Genomic DNA, 19,349 nt, shown 5'->3' with positions numbered 1-19,349 from the left:
GGTACAGAGGTGCTCGAAGCTATGAGTAAAACATAGTTAATGAATATTGTTAATGAACACCGTTGATTAGTTTGATTGTAATCATGTCTTGAGGTCAGGATGATCCTGTTGTTTTGCTGGATCATCAGCTTCTTTCATTGGTTCTCTCTGAACAAGCAGCTCCTTGCTTTGAGAGTTTAAAGCCTCTGAATTAAAGCAGGTCTGTGTGTCTGGACACGGATCATCTGTGTAATCTGATTATGTGTGTGTAAGAGCCTGTGTTTCACACACACACACACACACACACACACACAGACGCCGCTGATCATGGCCGGAGAAGAGCCGTATCCGAGAAAGATCCTGCAGTACATGGAGGGATTCCTGGTGTCAAAGGTACCCATCCACATTCATGCATTTATACATTTAGACTGCATTAATGCATGTAACACCTGTGAGCTGTACACCAGTACAGTTTGGAGCTTCTGCTCACCAAGGCTGCATTTATTTGATCACAAATACAGTGACAAATGTGAAATATTATTTTCAATCGTTTTCTATGTGAATATATGTTAAAATGTAATTTATTTCTGTGATGCAAAGCTGAATTTTGACCATAATGTGCCAGTAAAGATATTTATAATGCTACAAAAGATTTCTATTTCAAATAAATGCTGTTCTTTTGAACTTTCTGTTCATCTGTGAATCCTGAAAAATAAAATGCATCACAGTTTCCACAAAAATATTGAGCAGCACAACTGTGTTCAACATTGATAATAATCAGAAATGTTTGTTGATCAGTAAATCAGTATATTATTATGATTTCTGAAGATCATGTGACACTGAAGACTGGAGTAATGATGCTGAAAATACAGCTGCAGATCACAGAAATACATTACAGTTTAACACATATTCACATAGAAAACAGCTGTTTTGAATTATAATAATATTTCACAATTTTACTGTATTTTTTATCAAATAAATGCAGCCTTGGTGAACAGAAGAGGCTTCCTTTAAAAACTTGAATTCTCAAAATCTTAATTATTCCAAATTGTTCATTCAATATCAATATATGAGTGTATTAATGAAACTGCATGCTGTCACCATTAATTACTGCTCTTTTTAATCATTGGTTTGTCTTGTCTGGTTTATTTTATTCGAAATTGGATGTTTAAAAAAAGATGAATTTGAACATAAACATCTAATGGATTATATGTGATATGATGGGGCTTTTCCAAGCAAATAATAATGTCAAGGGTGTATGTTTGATTCTGACATTGGTGGGAACATACAGTAACAGCAGACAACAATAACTCCTTAAATATGAAGAGCTAGTGCAAGTTATGAGGTGGAATGGTCGAGACCTGCTCAATGCAAACAGCTGTAAATACAACACGCTTCAGATGAAGTATAAACAGAAGGTGCATTATACAGTGAGGTACGTAAAAAGCATATGTTTATATATGGCCAATGACCACAGTGCCAATGGCATCAGGAGGTAGAAATGTGCAAGGGAGTGTGCAAAGTATAACAGAGGGAATAATAATAAAATTGAGATTGTGAGAGATTATTGTACAGTGCAGTTTCTTCTTCTTCTTTTAAGCATTGGGTGGACCATCTAGTGTTCAGCGCCTGAGATTGGAGTTCAGTAGGCTGACTGATGAAGTCATTTATTCAATGAAGTGACTTTCTTTTCTTTTTTTTTTAATTGTTTGACTACTCAAAAGAGAATATATAAGACAATTTAACTTAATTGTATTTCCTGCTAGCTACCTTAACAGAAATCTGGCTCTAAACCTCTATTTTCTTTATTCAGAGTTGATACACTTTAATTTTTTAGGTTTGTCAGTGTAATAATCTAATTTACTGTATATAAATTCAATATAATGATACATCTTTATCAGCCGTTTCTGTTCGCTTACAATATAACCAAACGTTTTCGTGAATACTCACCAAGATGAGTATTTTGACACAATTGTGTATGTATCTGTCCGTTCAAGCGCATGAAGAAGTGAAAGAGAGCTCAATTGTGTGCTCAGAGATGCAGCTCAGAGTGCTGAATTGACTTGTTTTGTGTCTTCTTGCGCTTGAAAGCTTTAAAATCACTTGAATGTTTCAACTGGCAAGAATTAAAAACACTGCAAACAGCAGCAGTGTTGCATAATCTCAGCCACTCTCTGTCTGAAGAAGCAGTTAAGCCATGGGAAATCACTCATTCAAATGAGACCAATCTGTCTTCTTGTAACTGACCAGTCTTGAACTATATAGATGTCTAACTTTTTAAGACTAGTCTAAGCAGCACCCAGCCCCTGAACCTGATCTTTCACAGAAACAAACGTGTGTGTGTGTGTGTGTGTGTGTCTCTGTGTCTCTGTGTCTGTGTGTCTCTGTGTCTGTGTGTCTGTGTGTCTGTGTGTGTGTGTGTGTGTGTGTGTGTGTGTGTGTGTCTCTGTGTCTGTGTCTCTGTGTCTGTGTCTCTGTGTGTGTGTGTGTGTGTTCGTGTGTGTGTGTGTGTGTGTGTGTGTGTGTGTGTGTGTGTGTCTCAGACTCTGTTCAGTGCGTGTGAGCTGGGTGTGTTTGAGCGTCTGCAGGGCTCTCAGTTGTCTGCGTCTGCTCTGGCTCTGGCTCTGGGCTGCAGTGAGGACGGAACCGAGCGTCTGCTGAACACCTGTGTGAGTCTGGAGCTGCTGACCACAAACACTGACCCCCACGGAACAGGTGACTCATTACAGCACATACTCCTCATAATGACATACAAACTGATTAGGAAAAATCAGCTACATTTCACTGCTGGTTATACTCTGTATAACTGTGTGACGAATAAAAATCTTGAATCTTGAACACTAGAATGTTTGGCGTAATCAGAATGACTGCAGAAATAGTGATTCTGTGTTATAAAAATTACAAAGTCTATGAATTATAAATATTTCACTAAAAATATTTCAAAAGGGAAAAATATAAAAAAGAGACATGTTCAAAAGTTTCAATCTATTATTAGAGTTAGTTTAGTATAATTATGCTACTATTATAGTTTTTATTAATATTTTGAACTTTAAAAAAACATTTTCATTTTAGTTAAAGTTTTAATTGTATTGTTAATTTGTTTTTAGTCGTTTTTAAATATATCTATATTGTTTTTATACATTTTCATTTCATTTTCAGTAAAGTTATTTTGTGTTAGTTAAATTAAAAACGACAAATATGAAAAAATATACTATTTTATTTGTATTCATGTTTAATGTTTGAATTTAATTATTTAATAATTTTTTTATTTAAATTTTTTGTTTTTTTTGTCATTTTCATTATTTATTATTTATATTTTTTTATTGTTGTTTTAGTACATTATCATGAAAATGTTGCCTTAGAAAATAATACAAGTCGATTTAAAATATATATATATATTAGTTTTATTTCAAGTAACAAGGATTGGATTTAATTAATTAATTTAATTAATTTAATTAAGGTTTTAATTTAATTTTTGAAATAATGTTGTAAATAGAGATTATTGGAGATGTTTTACACAAATATACTATTTGAGGTTTTCTGCTTCAAAATTTCACGTTTATTTCAGTGTTACTTGCAGTTTCTTTGTAACTACTTGTGAAATTTACTAGCAATTTCTGAGCGAAAAAATAGTTTCTAAACCAAATGAGAGACACCGAATCATCCAGTAACTTACTGTAAAATTGATGAAGGATCCTTTTGAATGAAGTATTAATCAGTCTCATTTACAGTAAAGTTTCTCATCTGTACTGAAAGACTTCAGTGTTTTACAGCTGAATGTAAAAGTGTTGTGGTTAATTGTCTTTTGTCCGCATCTCATCTAGTTGTCTACAGTAACACAGAAATGTCCAGCATGTTTCTGATCAAGTCCAGCCCGACGTCTCTGTATCAGTCGATCGAGTACAGCTCCAGAAGCATCTACCTGTGCTGGCATTACCTGAGCGACGCCGTCCGGTGAGAAGCTCTCTGCTCCAGATTTGATACGCAGACATCTCGAAATAATAGCTTTAGTTTCTCTGTTCCTCAGCGGAGGAATGATCTTCATCTCACATCTTCTGAGGAGCGTTTATCTTCTGATCTCTCAATCAGCATTGCATTATATGTTTGGATCATTTCAGTCTCATCTTACTGAGACACATATTACTGGAGATATAGAGTGACCGCTGATAATTAAATCGTTTGTGACCACAAAACCAGTCATGAGCCATAAAAGCCTGATGGATGTGTGAACAAACTCTGGATCCTGACTGATGTTTGTCAGCCTTCTTCTCTCTCATGACTCTTCCTCCTCAGAGAAGGGAAGAACCAGTATGAGAAGGCTTTCGGCGTGAACTCTAAAGACCTGTTTGAAGCCATGTACAGGTGAGTTTAGTAATGTCCCATTTCTGAGTTTTAGTGCAGTTTTAGTTTGTGCTTCAGTTTAACTTATTTCAGTTAGTTGCTAAGGAAAAAGTTGTCATTTTCATTTAGTTTAGGTTTTCTTGTAATATTTATATTTTATTTTATTTCAGTAAAAAAGATAATGTATTTTAAGGATACGTTACATGTACTTACTATAATAATAACAATTAATTATGCATATTAAATGCTATTAATTAACCCTAAACCAAACTCTAATCCTAATTCTAACCATTTAGTAAGTACATGTAGTTAATTAATATTACTCAGTACTAATTACACTGTTACAAGGGCTCCTTAAAATAAAAAAATATATATAATAATAATAGTTTTAATGTTAGTTAACAATATAAACCCTGCACTAGAAGGTCTGATTGAGAAAGTAGTTGAATTCAAAGGTTTAGACGGCTGCAATGTTCCTGTTAAACAGATTATTGAAGATCTACACAAGCAGACCGAGCTCTGTGGATGGATTGAGGTGTTATACACTACTGTTCAAACATATGCAAGAGTTAAGAATTTTAATGTTTTTAAAACGAATCTCTTCTACTCACCAAAGCTGCAGTTATTTGATCAAAAATACAGTAAAATTGTGAGAAATGATTACAATGTGAAATAAGTTTTTTTTTTAATCTGAATCTATTTTTCAGCTGCTTTCACACATTTTCAAAACTTTGGCCCTTTTTTCAAAACTTTACACACAAATTAGATCTGGTGTGTGCTTCTACTGTTTGAGTGTCAGCTTTCAGAAACTGTGTGACGAGGAAAGATTTAGTGTGTAAGCAGCTGAAAAACACTGTATTAGAGTGTTGTATATCTTAATTATTCAAAATGTTTTGACTGGTAGTGTATGAAGGCTCCAATCGAGCCATCAATTCAATAATAGTCAGATTATTAGTTAAAAGTGTGTTTGGGCCGAACAATCAAATCAAGTGTGAAAGCAGCCTTTTCAGTGAATGTGATTGTGGTCTTCAGATGACTGTGTGTGTGTGTGTGTGTGTGTGTGTGTGTGTGTGAGTGTGTGTGTTTGAGCTGATGTGTGTGTGTGTTCAGGTCTGAAGAGGAGATGGTGAAGTTTATGCACCTGATGAACTCCATCTGGAACATCTGCGGCCGTGAGGTGATCACAGCGTTCGATCTGTCGCCGTTCAGATGCATCTGTGATCTCGGAGGTAAGACGCTTCTCACACATGCAGACCTTAGTAAATTAAGACATGTGACTGTAATCACGAGCTTGCAGACATATTTGAGTATAAATGGCAAAAGAACCACAAGATGGAGCTGATGCTGCGTGAACATCAAGAGGAGACCCAGCACTGATTATCATACAAACACCAACAAAAATGTTCTCCAAATCAAACATTAATATTTATTAGTGCCAGAGTTAATTACTGAGAACAGCACAGACTTAACAGTTTTGTAAATGCATGAACAACAGTGACAGACCAGGCATTATTATTAGATATATTAACAGTGATAGATGAATTTGAACCAAAATATTGGAGTTTGATTGAACCTTTGACATCAACGATACAAGATATGGGAAATGTTTTCTATTTATAACTTTGCATAAAAATAATCTAACATTCAAAAATTTGGAGTCAATAAGATTTTTTTTCAACACTGTCTTTATTGATTTTAGAAACTTTAACATGAAATTATTTATTTTTTTTAAAAAGAAGTAGAAGAAGAAGAATAAAAACAAATTCACTTGTATTATACAATACACATACATGATGTCAAAACGATGGTACATTAATATCATGAGGGGATGCATGCTAAGCCATGTTAAGTGTGTGTGTATGTGTGTGAGCGTGTGAGTGTGTGATCATGAGTGTGTGTGTGTGTGTGTGTGTTCATGAGTGTGTGTGTGTGTGTGTGTGTGTGAGCGTGTGAGTGTGTGTGTTCATGAGTGTGTGTGTGTGTGTGTTCATGAGTGTATGTGTGTGAGCGTGTGAGTGTGTGTGTGTGTGTTCATGAGTGTGTGTGTGTGTGTGTGTGTGTCCGTCTCACTGTCTTTCCTCTGCTTTCATGAAGCGTCTTGAGAGTGTTCCCTTCAATTAAGGCGAGTGTGTGTGGGTTTAATCGCTTGGGATCTGCATTGATTTGGAGGTGTGTGGCCTGACGTGTCAAACAGGAGAAGCCTTGAGGGAATCATCTGTAGAGTCTGCTGTGGTTTGGACTAATGATGACGAGACATTAACATGTGGAGTGTTTATCGAGCTCTAACGAGCCTTCAGTGAGATTGAACACGACGCAGACGAGACTCTCCATCAAACACACATCACTTCATCTCTGCTGTTTGACAGGACAGTCCTACAGGAATAACACACTTAATAAACCGCTTGAAGCTGCATGTTACTAATTGATTTATTGTCATTGTACATGCAGTGTTAATTGAGAAACTACATGATATACTCGCACGTTTAAAAACACATTTTTCACACCGCTGGGATATTTAAAATAAACTGAGGCGATTAAATATGGATAAAACTTTCAAGAAATGGTGAACAGCTAAAGTAAAACACTGAAGGAATAGTTCACCCAAAATAAGATTGACTCATCCTCAGTTCATCTGAGATCAGGATGAGTGTGTTTCTTCATCAGGTTTGTAGAAATGTGTCTCTGCATCAGTGTCTCAGCAATGGATGCTCTGCAGTGAATGGGTGCCGTCAGAATGAGAGCCCAAACAGCTGATAAAAACATCACAATAATCCACACCACTCCAGTCCATCAGTTAACATCTGGAGAAGACTAAAGCTGAAACAAATCCATCAAGATGTTTTTAACTAAAATATGAGTCCTAAATAATGCTTCCTCCAGTGAAAGTGTTCTGGTCTGAATCAGGAGAGAAATCTGCACAGATCAAGCAGCTTTTACAAGACAAAACAGTCCAAAACTGCTCTAAACTAATATGTAGCTGGATTCTGATGTGAGAGACAACAGGAGATGCACTTTTTCACTGGAGGAAGAGTTATTATGGATTATGGACTCTTATTTTAGTTCAAAATGTCTTAATGCTGGATGTGTTTCATCTTTTGTCTTCTCCAGATGTTAACTGATGGACTGGAGTGCTGTGGATTATTGTGATGTTTTTATCAGCTGTTTGGACTCTCATTCTGACGGCACCCATTCACTGCAGAGCATCCATTGCTGAGACACTGATGCAGAGACACATTTCTACAAACATGATGAACAAACACACTCATCCTGATCTGGGATGGACTGAGGGTGAGGGTATTTGCAGCAAAATTGTCATATTTGGTTAAACTATTTCTAAAATAATAACAAAAAATAAAATACATGCTTTATTTGAGCTAGTTTCCAAGGCAACAGTTCATTTAGTTGATCAATTTTAATTTAGTTGAAGTTCCATGAAGAACCTTTAACATCCATGGAACCACTGAAGGTTCTTTATAGCAGACAAAAGGTTCTTTAGTTTATTAAAATGTGGTTGACACGAAGAAAAAATGGTTCTTTTAGGATCTTTTCACTGAAAGGTCCTTTGGGAAACCAAAAACGTTTCTTCTATCGCAGTTCTGTGAAAAACCCACATTTGCTGCCTTTCTTTTAGAGCGAGGATGATAAATAATGACAGAATGGTAGTTTTATCTGGTAGTTAATAATGTCAGGATAAAGTTTCTCCTTAAGGACAGCGGCACCGTCTTGCCCTGTGTTCCCGAGGCTCCAGATGGTTGTGGGTGACGTGACTGAAGAATATTAATGTGTAGCCCGCGGTGTGAAGCTCATGTGACGCGTGTTCTCCTCTGATCAGGCTGCAGCGGCGCTCTGGCCAAACAGTGTGTGTCGGCCTTCCCCGAATCAACCGTCACCATCTTTGACCTTCCCAAGGTCGTGAGAACAGCCCAGCAGCACTTTGTGTCCAATCAAGACGAGCGGATCTGCTTCTGTGAAGGTACGTGTGTGTGTGTGTGTGTGTGTATTATATATATATATATATATATATATATATATATATATATGTATATGTATATATATATATGTATATGTATATATATTTAAGAAAAATATGTTATGTTTATATATTAAATATATTTATATATATTATAAAATATAAGAATAAAAATATATAAATGTATATACATGTAAATATATACTGTATGTGTGTGTATTTATATATACATAATAAATATACACAGTACACATGCATATAAACTAACACTTTTATTTTGGATGCGATTAATCGTGATTAATCGTTTGACAGCACTACATATAATCATATTCAGAACTCAAATTCCACCAAATCTGGCAACACAGCTTGTATAATCTTTTAATGGCTGGTTCATCTGAGCATGAGTTATTATTTACATGCTTTCAAACTTTCCCTGGAACACAAAAACAGAATTTCTGAAGAATCTTCGTGCAGCTCCTCTATTCATTGTTCTCTGTAAAGTCTCTGTGTTACTTTAGTATCATTGAAATACTTATATAGATTTTGTTAATATTTTGAAAGTGATTTTTTTATCTTAATTTTAGATAAGGTTTATATAATTTTGCTCTGTTTTTTTTTTTTTTTGCACTTTTAGTATTATTATTATTTTTTTAAATAATGTTTTATTTTGGTTAAAGGATAAGTTCCCTTCCAGAATAAAAAGTTTCTGATCATTTACTGACCCCCATGTCATCAAGATACTCGTGTCTTTCTTTGGACTTCAATGGTGGCCAACGATTTGAATGTCTAAACTGCAGTTTCAACGCAGCTTCAAAGAGCTCTACACAATCCCAGCCGAGGAATAAGGGTCTTATCTACGAAATGATCGGTCATTTTCTGAAAAAAATTATATTTATACACTTTATAACACTTTTTATATTTATACACTTTTTTTTTGCATGAAAATGATCGACACTCTAATGATGTGAGTTTGGTCATTGTGATTCATGAGTGTTTCTGGCTTTGTCTGAACAGTGATGCATCAGTAGATTGTTTGCTCCTGTGTGTGTGTGTGTGTGTGTGTGACAGGAGACTTCTTTAAGGATGAGCTCCCGCAGGCTGATCTCTACATTTTGGCCCGGATTCTGCATGACTGGACCGACCAGCGGAGTGTGGAGCTGCTGGCCAAGATTTACCAGTCCTGTAGACCAGGTACAAACACACACACGCACACACACACACACACACACACACACACACACACACACGCATGTTTGTTTCTGTGAATTTTGGCGATTTTCCATAGACTTCTATTACTTTTATACTGATCAAACTATATTTTCTATCCCCTAACCCAACCCTAAACCTACCCCTGCTTTAAGAATGAAAAACCTGCTTTCATTCTTACACTTTCAGATAAACATAATTTACTATTTTTACTATTTTTTCCCTCATGGGGACTGCAGGCCACTCTCCACCATTTCTAAAATTTCAGGTTTTACTATCTTCGTGGGGACATTTGGACATTTTCAGCACACACTCTCACATGCACACTCACACTGACACTCACTCTCACGCACACACACACACACACACTCTCACACTGACACACACACACTCACTCTCTCTCTCACACACACACACACACACACACTCTCACACTGACACACACACTCTCACACACACACTCACTCTCTCTCTCACACACACACACACACACACACACACATTCACACACAGCCTTTTTACTCTCAAAGAGTCACAGTACAGAGAACACAGTGGATATTCTCCTTCATTCTTTCCGAAGTGAAACAGATTTTTGATATTTGCTTCTGCAGAGACATAAGTTTAATAGCTAAATTTATGGTGGAGAACTAAACTACTCATAATCCTAAAGAGAATTTCATCAGAAGAGCTCAGAGGGGCCATTTAATCCCAGAAATCATCGCAAATTATGTAACTGAGTCTCAAATGACTTAAATGCAGTACTGGTTTGACATAAATTAAGACTTTTAATGTTTCTGAAATCTCTTCTGCTCACCATTGCTGCATTTATTTGATCAAAAATACAGTAAACACTGTTAAATATTTTTGTAATGTAAAATAGCTGTTTTCTGTGTGAATATCTGAATATCTCTTCCTTCTCTGCTAATGTCTCCACTGCTAAAAGGAAAGCAGCCAGAGACTCACTGTGCCTTCAAAATAATCCAAACGAGGTGCGTAGACCAAAAAAGTTTCCCAAAAAGACAAAGCTTAAATAACGTCCGCACACTCTCAAACATCAAAGAGAACCACAAGCCAGATGATTTGTGGAGCAATTTACTGAATGAAAGGCAAACGTTTCGGTCACATGTTGACCTTTTTCAATGCCAAACTGACAATAGAGCTAGGAGCCATCTTAATTTGAGAAATCACATGATTATTTAAGAGATCACATGATCAATCAGACCACACACTGATGATGTTTGAGAGTGTGCGGACCTTCTTCAAGCTCCACTGCTAAAAGGACATACTATCATAACAAAATTAACAACTCTCACATGCTCTTTAAAACATTTTCCTCCTTCCTTTGTCGTCCTCCTCGCCTTCCTTCATCAACTGACGACTTTTCTACGTTCTTCATGAATAAAATTAAAACCATCAGTGCACAATTTTCCACACCACAATCTGTCAAGCACATCTAACAGCACACATACACTCGTTCACTTCCTTCTCTTCACTGAGGCAGAAGTCTCCAAACTCATCCTTTCCAGTCATCCTACTACTTGTCCACTTTATCCTATTCCATCTCATCTCCTTCAAGCCATTTCTCCTGCAGTTGTACCTGCACTCACTCACATCATTAACACATCCCTTCACACTGGAGTTTTTCCCTCAGCGTTTAGACAGGCTCGTATTACCCCACTACTTAAGAAACCCACCCTTAACTCATCTCTTTTAGAGAACTACAGACTGGTTTCCCTTCTTCCTTGCATTGCAAAAACACTTGAACGAACTGTGTTCAACCAAGTCTCTGCTTTTCTCACACAGAACAACCTCCTCAACAGCAACCAGTCTGGCTTCAGAAGTGGACATTCGACCGAGACTGCCTTGCTCTCAGTTGTTGAAGCCCTAAGACTTGCAAGAGCTGTTTCCAAATCTTCAATACTTATCTTGCTAGATCTGTCCACTGCTTTTTACACGGTCAACCACCAGATCCTCCTGTCAACCTTATTGAGAAAGGGCATCTCAGGAACTGCACTCCAGTGGTTTGAGTCTTACCTCTCAGATAGGTCCTTTAAGGTATCTTGGAGAGGTGAGGTGTCCAAGTCGCAACATCTAGCTGCTGGGGTGCCTCAGGGCTCAGTTCTTGGACCACTTCTCTTCTCTGTCTACATGGCATCACTAGGTTCTGTCATTCAGAAACATGGCTTTTCATATCACTGCTATGCTGATGACACTCAAATCTACCTCTCATTCCATCCTGATGATCCGATGATAGCTGCTCGCATCTCAGCTTGTCTAACAGACATTTCTTGCTGGATGAAGGACCATGACCTTCAGCTCAACCTAGCTAAGACAGAACTGTTTGTAGTTTCAGCTAACCCATCACTTCATCACAATTTCACCATCCAGTTAGGCTCATCTACCATAACTCCTTCAAAAACATCCAGAAATCTTGGAGTTATGATTGATGATCAGCTGACTTTCTCAGACCTCATTGCTAAAACTGCCCGGTCCTGCAGATTTGCTTTATTCAACATCAAGAAGATCAGACCCTTTCTTTGGGAACATGCTTCACAACTCCTTGTTCAAGCTCTTGTTCTGTTGGACTACTGCAATGCTCTCTTGGCAGGTCTTCCAGTTCTATCAAACTTTACAATTAATCCAGAATGCGGCAGCAAGATTAATTTTTAATGAGCGGAAAATAACACACGTCACACTGCTGTTTAGCCAATAGCTGCTCGCATTAAATTCAAGGCATTAATGCTTGCCTATAGAACCACCACTGGCTCTGCATCCCTTTACCTAAATTCATTACTTCAGACTTATGTCGCCTCTAGACGCTTGCATTCTGCAAGTAAACGGCGCATTATAGTATATTCAAAAGTGGCACGAAATCACTTTCACGGACTTCTACATTAAATGTTCAAGATCGGCTCTTCAAAAAAATCGGTAACACTTTACTTGAAGGGGTGTGCATAAGACTAACATGACACCTTCATAATCATTACACATGTCATTAATATGAAGGATATTTTATGCATGTTTATGACAACTGCCATAATGTCAGCAGATAGACCCAGGACTCAGAGGTAAGTGCAAAACAATCAACAGGTTTATTGAGTAGTAGCAGAGGGGAATGAGATGAGCAGAATGTCCAGGTAAGCAGGCGGGGAATGGGAATGTCTCTAGGGGCTTATCTGAGTGTGAATGTCCTTTTTCCTTTTCCAGGGGATCCGAAGGTAACAGAGGAGCGTGGAGAACTGGAGCGGTGGAGAACAGGGATAGGAACACTGGAGCAACTGGTAAGTAGACAAAAGGTAAGTGGGTCAGGTTTGTCAACATGGAAAGTTTGAGACCAGACAGTGAGTGAACAGGTGGAGTGCAGGGATATAGTGCTGCTGATGAGTGCTGACAGGTGGCGGTGATTAGAAATCAGGGGATTGGGATCTGGTGAGTGTCATTAGTGGAGACTGCGGCGACTGTGGTGACTCTCTGACACATGAAGTGCCATTCACTCAGTTATGTCATTTTTAATGCAAAGATGGCATTGTTTGAGATGCCTTTATTATGACAACTTGACATTACCAAGACAACATAACCTGCCATAAATCTGTCATAAACATAATCTTCAGTCATATCGTGATTCATCTATAGCTGTTAGTTTAGTTCAGATCAGAACTGAATATACTGAAGAAATTCTGTGAAAGAAATGAACAGCAGAAATGTGTCTGGAGCAAAGGCTGCTGGGCAAGTGTCTGTTCAGTGATATACACACCTGTTCAGCTGCTGAGAAGGTGTGAGAGGCTAAAGCGCTGTGTGTGTGTGTGTGTGTGTGAGAGGGAGAGGGGGACTGTGTGTGTGTGTATGTCTGAAGGGCTGCTGCTTCCCGACTCTATGAAAAAGACGAGCGAATGTCAACTAAACACTCGTCACAAACTCAGGCCTGTGAGCATCTCATTCTGCTAAACAACAACAGCACAAACCGCCAGAAGCTCATTATATAATTTATCTGCTCACAACAATATGAGGCTTTCTTTCACCTCAAATTCACCCTCTTAAAGGGACAGTTCACCTCAAATGTGTGCCGTCACTTACTGAAATAATGACAGAATTGAGATTTTATGCTGAATTATTCTATTAAATCACACATTCAGCCTGTTAAATATGAAAAAAGCCAACAGAAGTGATCATATATGATACATGATGATGCTGTGTCGCCTGATTTATTAATAAACAGATCATGTCATGTGTGGATGAAAGTTCATGAAGGATTTGTGCGTATGTGTGTGTACCTGCTTAACCATATAGAAATGAGTTAAACCTGACAAAACCTCCTTTTTACCATTTGCAAAAATGGCATGAAAATAAATAAATAAATTTAAATATGTTATGGAAGTTTATTTCTGCCACAGAATAAAAAAAAATTAAATAAAAAAAGGCAATTACAACTTTTCCTCTCATAATTCTGACTTTTTTCACACAAATCTGAGAAAAAAGTCAGAATTGTGAAAAAAGTCAAAAGTTGCAATAAAAAAAAATCTGTGGTGGAAACTGAATTGTGAGATATAATCTTAAAATTCAAAGGAAAAAAGTCAGAATTGCAAGATATAAACTTGGAAGCCTGTTTCTGTCACAGAATTAAATAAAAATGTAATTGCAACTTACATTGTATTCAGTATACAGTAGGTTTATACAACGCTCCCATTTATACAGCTGAGTAAATGTGTGTGAGGATCACTTATAAATCAGTCAAATCAGGTTTGTGTTTATATCCAGTGTTTTGCACAGGTTTCTGTGAGGGTTTGTTCAGGGGTCAGATTAGGACAGAAAATGTCATTAGCCTGATATGAAAACAATGGGAGTGTATGACATGAGCTCACTAGTGTGTGTGTGTGTGTGTGTGTGTGTTTCCGTGTTTCCGTTTCCCTCGGCTGGTGTCAGAATCACTCATGTCTGAGATTGAGTCGCTGCACTACAGCTGCTGCTCCACACACACACACACAACACACACACACACACACACACACACACACTCACTTAAACTTAAACTAAATGCAAATTAGAATTGTTACCTTGAAAATGAATTGAATTGAGTTTGTTGCAGCACTGAAATTAAATAATAAATACAAACTAAAACTGAAATAAAAATAAAAGTGAAATAAAAACAAATTAAGCCTAAATCATTATAATAATTAAAAAAAAAAAATTGACTAAAACTTTAACTAAATTGAAATAAATAAATAAAAAGAATAGCTAATATTCAAAATATTAAAATTATAATAGTATATAAGTAATACTAAAATATCACTGATCCACTAGTGTCAGTGCAGTTATATTGCTAATATAACTGAATGGCTTTTAAATACATTTTTAACATTTTAATTTAAAGGGGACATCAGATGCCCATTATCCACAAGTTGGTATGATTCTTTAGGGTTTTAATGAAAATCTATAACATACTTTGGTAGTGTAAAAAACACCCCTTTTCCTGTCAAAAACAGCTCTGATCATAGCAAGCGGTTTTGGTGCATGTCCCTTTAAATGCTAATAAGCTCTGCTGACCCCGCCCCTCTCTTCTGTGGAGTGACGAGCCTTTCTCTGAGACAGGTAACTTTAGCCACATTTTGCCGCGGAACTTGCTAACTAGCACGTTATTGGGAAAGGCGATTTGCAAAGATTTATAAAAACCCCTTACACTTACTTCTTCTGGAGGTGAGGCTGGATCACAGATGATGTGCGTGAACATAAACGCATGTAGGTAGAGGATACATTCCCTTCAAAAACAAAAGAAATCCTCTGTGTCTTCAGCGGCTCAGGTGTCGGGAGTAAATGACGACTGCTGTGTTCATCATTACATCAACAACAAAGCACCTCAAATCTTTTAGGAATCATTCTTGTCTACATCTGCTCCGGCGGTGAAACAATGGAGGACAAAACAATCTGTTTACAGATCACTCAGGGCGGAGCTGTGGTAAAACACTAGTGTCAATCAACTATCGTGGGAGGGGCCTGTGCAGAACTACATAATTCTGCCAAGAATCTATAATAACTGTGTGTGTGTGTGTGTGTGTGTGTGTGTGCGTGTGCAGGTGGAGGCTCTGCTGTATGAGGATAACAGTGTGTGTGTGTGTGTGTGTGTGTGTGTGTGTGTGTGTGTGTGTGTGTGTGCAGGTGGAGGCTCTGCTGTATGAGGATAACAGTGTGTGTGTGTGTGTGTGTGTGTGTGTGCAGGTGGAGGCTCTGCTGTATGAGGATAACAGTGTGTGTGTGTGTGTGTGTGTGTGTGTGCAGGTGGAGGTGTGCTGCTGGTGGAGGCTCTGCTGTATGAGGATAACAGTGTGTGTGTGTGTGTGTGTGTGTGTGCAGGTGGAGGTGTGCTGCTGGTGGAGGCTCTGCTGTGTGAGGATAACAGTGTGTGTGTGTGTGTGTGCAGGTGGAGGTGTGCTGCTGGTGGAGGCTCTGCTGTATGAGGATAACAGTGTGTGTGTGTGTGTGTGTGTGTGTGCAGGTGGAGGTGTGCTGCTGGTGGAGGCTCTGCTGTATGAGGATAACAGTGTGTGTGTGTGTGTGTGTGTGTGTGTGCAGGTGGAGGTGTGCTGCTGGTGGAGGCTCTGCTGTATGAGGATAACAGTGGTCCTCTGACGGCGCAGCTCTATTCTCTGAACATGTTGGTGCAGACGGAGGGTCGTGAGCGCAAGGCTTCAGGTTACAGTCGTCTGCTGAGCTCCGCTGGATTCACACACATCCAGATCCACAACACCGGCAAGATCTACGATGTCATCCTGGCCCGCAAATAAACACACACACGTGTCATGAAGCCACAGACGAGGGCTGTTCAGAAATTATTTTTAAAACAAGGAATGATTACACAAGGAAATACCATTTTCACTTTTTCTATACTTCAAAGTTTCATGTTTCATTTAATGTGTTACTTGCCATTTCTTTGTAAGTAATTGTGAAATTTACCAGCAATTTCCTAAACTTTGAAACCTCAATTTCTTCTCTTGAATTTAGAGCATTTTGAATCTCACAAGCTGAAATCCACAAATTAAATAATAAAAACCCAGATTTGAAGGATGGGAATTCATCTAAAAAAATTCAGATACAGTCAAACCAAAATTTATTCAGACACCTTCAACATTTCTCACATTATATCAGTTTATTCGCTATAGTTTAGAAAATGGTAATAAAATATGAGAAGAGCTAAACTGTGTCAGAACAAACTCATCTTGATAATGTAAGATAACGTTGATAGAAAGGTATGTAATGAGTGGGCTGAATAGCTGTCAGCTGATAAAGTTAAAAACACAATTAGATAATACCAATTTAGCTCAACCAATCACCAAGCAATGCTTCATTGTGTTCAGTCTGTGGTGGAAAAACATCACTTTAGCAATTAAAGAAAAACACTTCAGCAAAACATGGTCAGCTCAAAGTGTCTGAATTATTTTTGCTCCCAATTTTACTGCTAGTCCACTGTGAATTATTTTTGGGTGTAATATTTCACAGTTTACTTTACTTTGCTCTCCTCACTTACAGAAATGAAGATAGATAGAGTCCTGCACCTACTAGTAAAAAATATAAAAAATTATATCTGCTGCTGAATCATTATTGGCTTGACTGTTTTTAAAATAAAACAAAAAAAAAACTAACATGGAATTACACTTTTTTTTTTTTTTTCAAGATCATGATTTTTTTTTTCTAATAGTATAGTATTAAATTAATTGTTTATAATCATGATTTATTTAGTTTTATTAGATTTTTCTCAACTTGAATTTAGCATCTTAATTTTGCCATAAGTTAAATATATTAAGGTTCTGCGGTATATAAATATATTGTGGAAACTTACATTCCTATAGAGCTGCTATACAAAAAGCGCTATACAAATAAACTTGAATTGAAAAACTTGAATTAATTATACTGAGATCTGAATTAATAAAAACCTGAATTTCACAACCCAAATTTCAAGAAGGTGAATTCATTCAAAATATTTTTAAATATTTAAAATTAACTTGGCAAAAAAAATCAGTAACATAACATTTCCCTCTTTTTTTTTTCCCAAGACCATGAATTTAATGTTTTTTTGTTTTGTTTTAATTTAACATTTATTTTGCTTAATCTTTTTTTTTTACAGAAATATATTTTGAAAAATATTCAAAATATATTTTTAGTTTGTGTGTTGGATTGTTTATTACAATATTAGTATAATGTTTGAGGTATTTTTGAATCATAATTGATGTATGTTGTGTAGAATCTGTGTGCTGTAACTTATGAATTCAGTTATTAAAAGTAGTTGATTATGAATAAATATGAGCGGAATGTTCTTCCTGCAGGCGGCGTTTTAAAAAAGGAAAGCAAACAAGCATCTTTTGATGAAATAACAGCCGTCCGTCTGCATCACATGAGAGTCACGATGTGTCTGCAGGGAATGAATCCAGTCCAGAGGCTGTTTGTGACACGCTTTATTATCTGCTGGATTCATATCATCATATCATACTCTGACATCCCTCCCAGTTCAGAAAGAGCTCTTTGTCTGCTCAGAATTCAGTTTTATAAATGGCACCGTGACACTGTGAATGTCAAGGGAACGTTCCGATGTATCATTGTTAAACGTTACAGGAATGTTACTTTTGAATGTTCTCTGAACGTTCTGAAACAAGGAACAACATTTAAAAAACGTTAGATGAATGTTTTACAAGAAACATTTTAATTTGTGTTTTGTTTTAGCTTTAGTTCAGTTTTAGTTTACATTTCGAGAACATTATTAAAGACAACAAACATTTATTTTATTTACTGGAAGAATATTTGTTTGACGGTTTTTAAAAGCTCTTATTTTTAAATTTTAAGACTTTTTGAAGACTTCATTTATTTTTATTTTAGTTTTAGTTCATGTTTGGAGAACTTAAGGACCAGATAACACTAAACAAACGTTCTTTATATGTTACTGCAAGAACGTTTGTTCGACTTTGTCAATGCTTTGAATTAGATTTTATTTTCAGATTTTTTCGCTTTCATTTTAATTTTAGTTTAATTTTTAGTCATTTTTGTTTTTGATGTTGTTATTATTTTAAATGTTTTTTTTAGGCAGAACGTTGTGAGAACGTTCCCTGTAGTTGAATAATGGCAGGTTAGTCTCAGATCTAAAACCTATAAATAAACAATGCATTGTTTTAAATGTGTTTTAGTGAATTTGAAATAAATATTGTGCATTAGCATGTAAATATTGTGTTCGTTTAAATTCTGAAGTTTAATACACTAAATTGTTATTTATTAGTGAGCCTGCTCTCTAGATATGGGAGTCAGAATTTGTGTTTTGTCAAAGATAAATTTTAAAAATGTAATGTAAAGCAGGAATGAATGTCATGCAGAAGTATATCTTCTGAAGCAGTGAATGTTTCTCTACATTTCTGCTTTAATACTGCATGGATCGACACACATCTAGAATTACAGCAGAAATATGCCATTTGAACTGTATGTAAACTATATATCATCCATATTTATATTTCATATCCCTCTTTGTGAAGTGTAAAATTAATCAGAATTCATTGTTTCAGTCACAGTGATCGACAGACGGACAGGTCCTCATATCCTTTAATCATGTGACTCTGGTCAGATGTTCAGGATCTCACGAAGCTCTTTGGAACATCACGCAGCTATAATGCTAAATATTTAATATCGACTTAATTGAATATTTATTTAGTTCATTTTTTGTACAGTATTCATTGGCAAGAGTCAGCAAATTTTGGAAACTTATTTATTTTCCTGTTAGAAATTTTAGGGCTTAAATTAATTTATTAAGATTTCAGCGAGGTGCCAAAACACTAACAGCTTATAATACTTTTTAAATACTGTAAACTACAATAAAAATATTATT

At 36.6% G+C, this 19,349-nt stretch overlaps 2 protein-coding genes across 3 annotated transcripts in view; both read left to right on the top strand.

Moving 5' to 3' along the window:
• Positions 1 to 19,349, top strand: part of LOC306877381 (uncharacterized protein) — a 109,565-nt gene that overhangs the window by 11,029 nt on the left and 79,187 nt on the right. The gene's annotated exons all lie outside the window — the stretch shown is intronic.
• Positions 275 to 18,692, top strand: asmt (acetylserotonin O-methyltransferase). Of its 2 annotated transcripts, XM_079428391.1 has the most exons (9): positions 285 to 372; positions 2,523 to 2,694; positions 3,804 to 3,933; positions 4,273 to 4,341; positions 5,431 to 5,549; positions 8,153 to 8,293; positions 9,359 to 9,481; positions 10,440 to 10,485; positions 16,061 to 17,777. In XM_079428391.1, exons 1-9 carry the CDS (start codon positions 307 to 309, stop codon positions 16,095 to 16,097), a joined length of 903 nt encoding a protein of 300 aa, XP_079284517.1. In that variant the 5' UTR covers positions 285 to 306; the 3' UTR covers positions 16,098 to 17,777. The 2 variants fall into 2 exon arrangements, with proteins under 2 accessions (XP_079284516.1, XP_079284517.1); XM_079428390.1 differs by lacking the exon at positions 10,440 to 10,485 and having other exon boundaries at positions 275 to 372; positions 16,061 to 18,692.

This window comes from Barbus barbus (assembly GCF_936440315.1).
Source record: "Barbus barbus genome assembly, chromosome: 11".
In the NCBI taxonomy this organism is placed as follows: domain Eukaryota; kingdom Metazoa; phylum Chordata; class Actinopteri; order Cypriniformes; family Cyprinidae; genus Barbus; species Barbus barbus.
The sequence above is the reverse complement of the archived record's forward strand: the minus strand, read 5'-3'. Positions and strand labels throughout refer to the sequence as shown.

Excerpts from the sequence above, each read along its gene's own strand:
- asmt (XM_079428390.1), top strand. The coding sequence starts at position 307 with ATGGCCGGAGAAGAGCCGTATCCGAGAAAGATCCTGCAGTACATGGAG. Across the intron at positions 373-2,522 it reads AGGGATTCCTGGTGTCAAAG|ACTCTGTTCAGTGCGTGTGA; the intron begins GTACCCATCCAC and ends TGTGTGTCTCAG. Across the intron at positions 4,342-5,430 it reads CTGTTTGAAGCCATGTACAG|GTCTGAAGAGGAGATGGTGA; the intron begins GTGAGTTTAGTA and ends GTGTGTGTTCAG.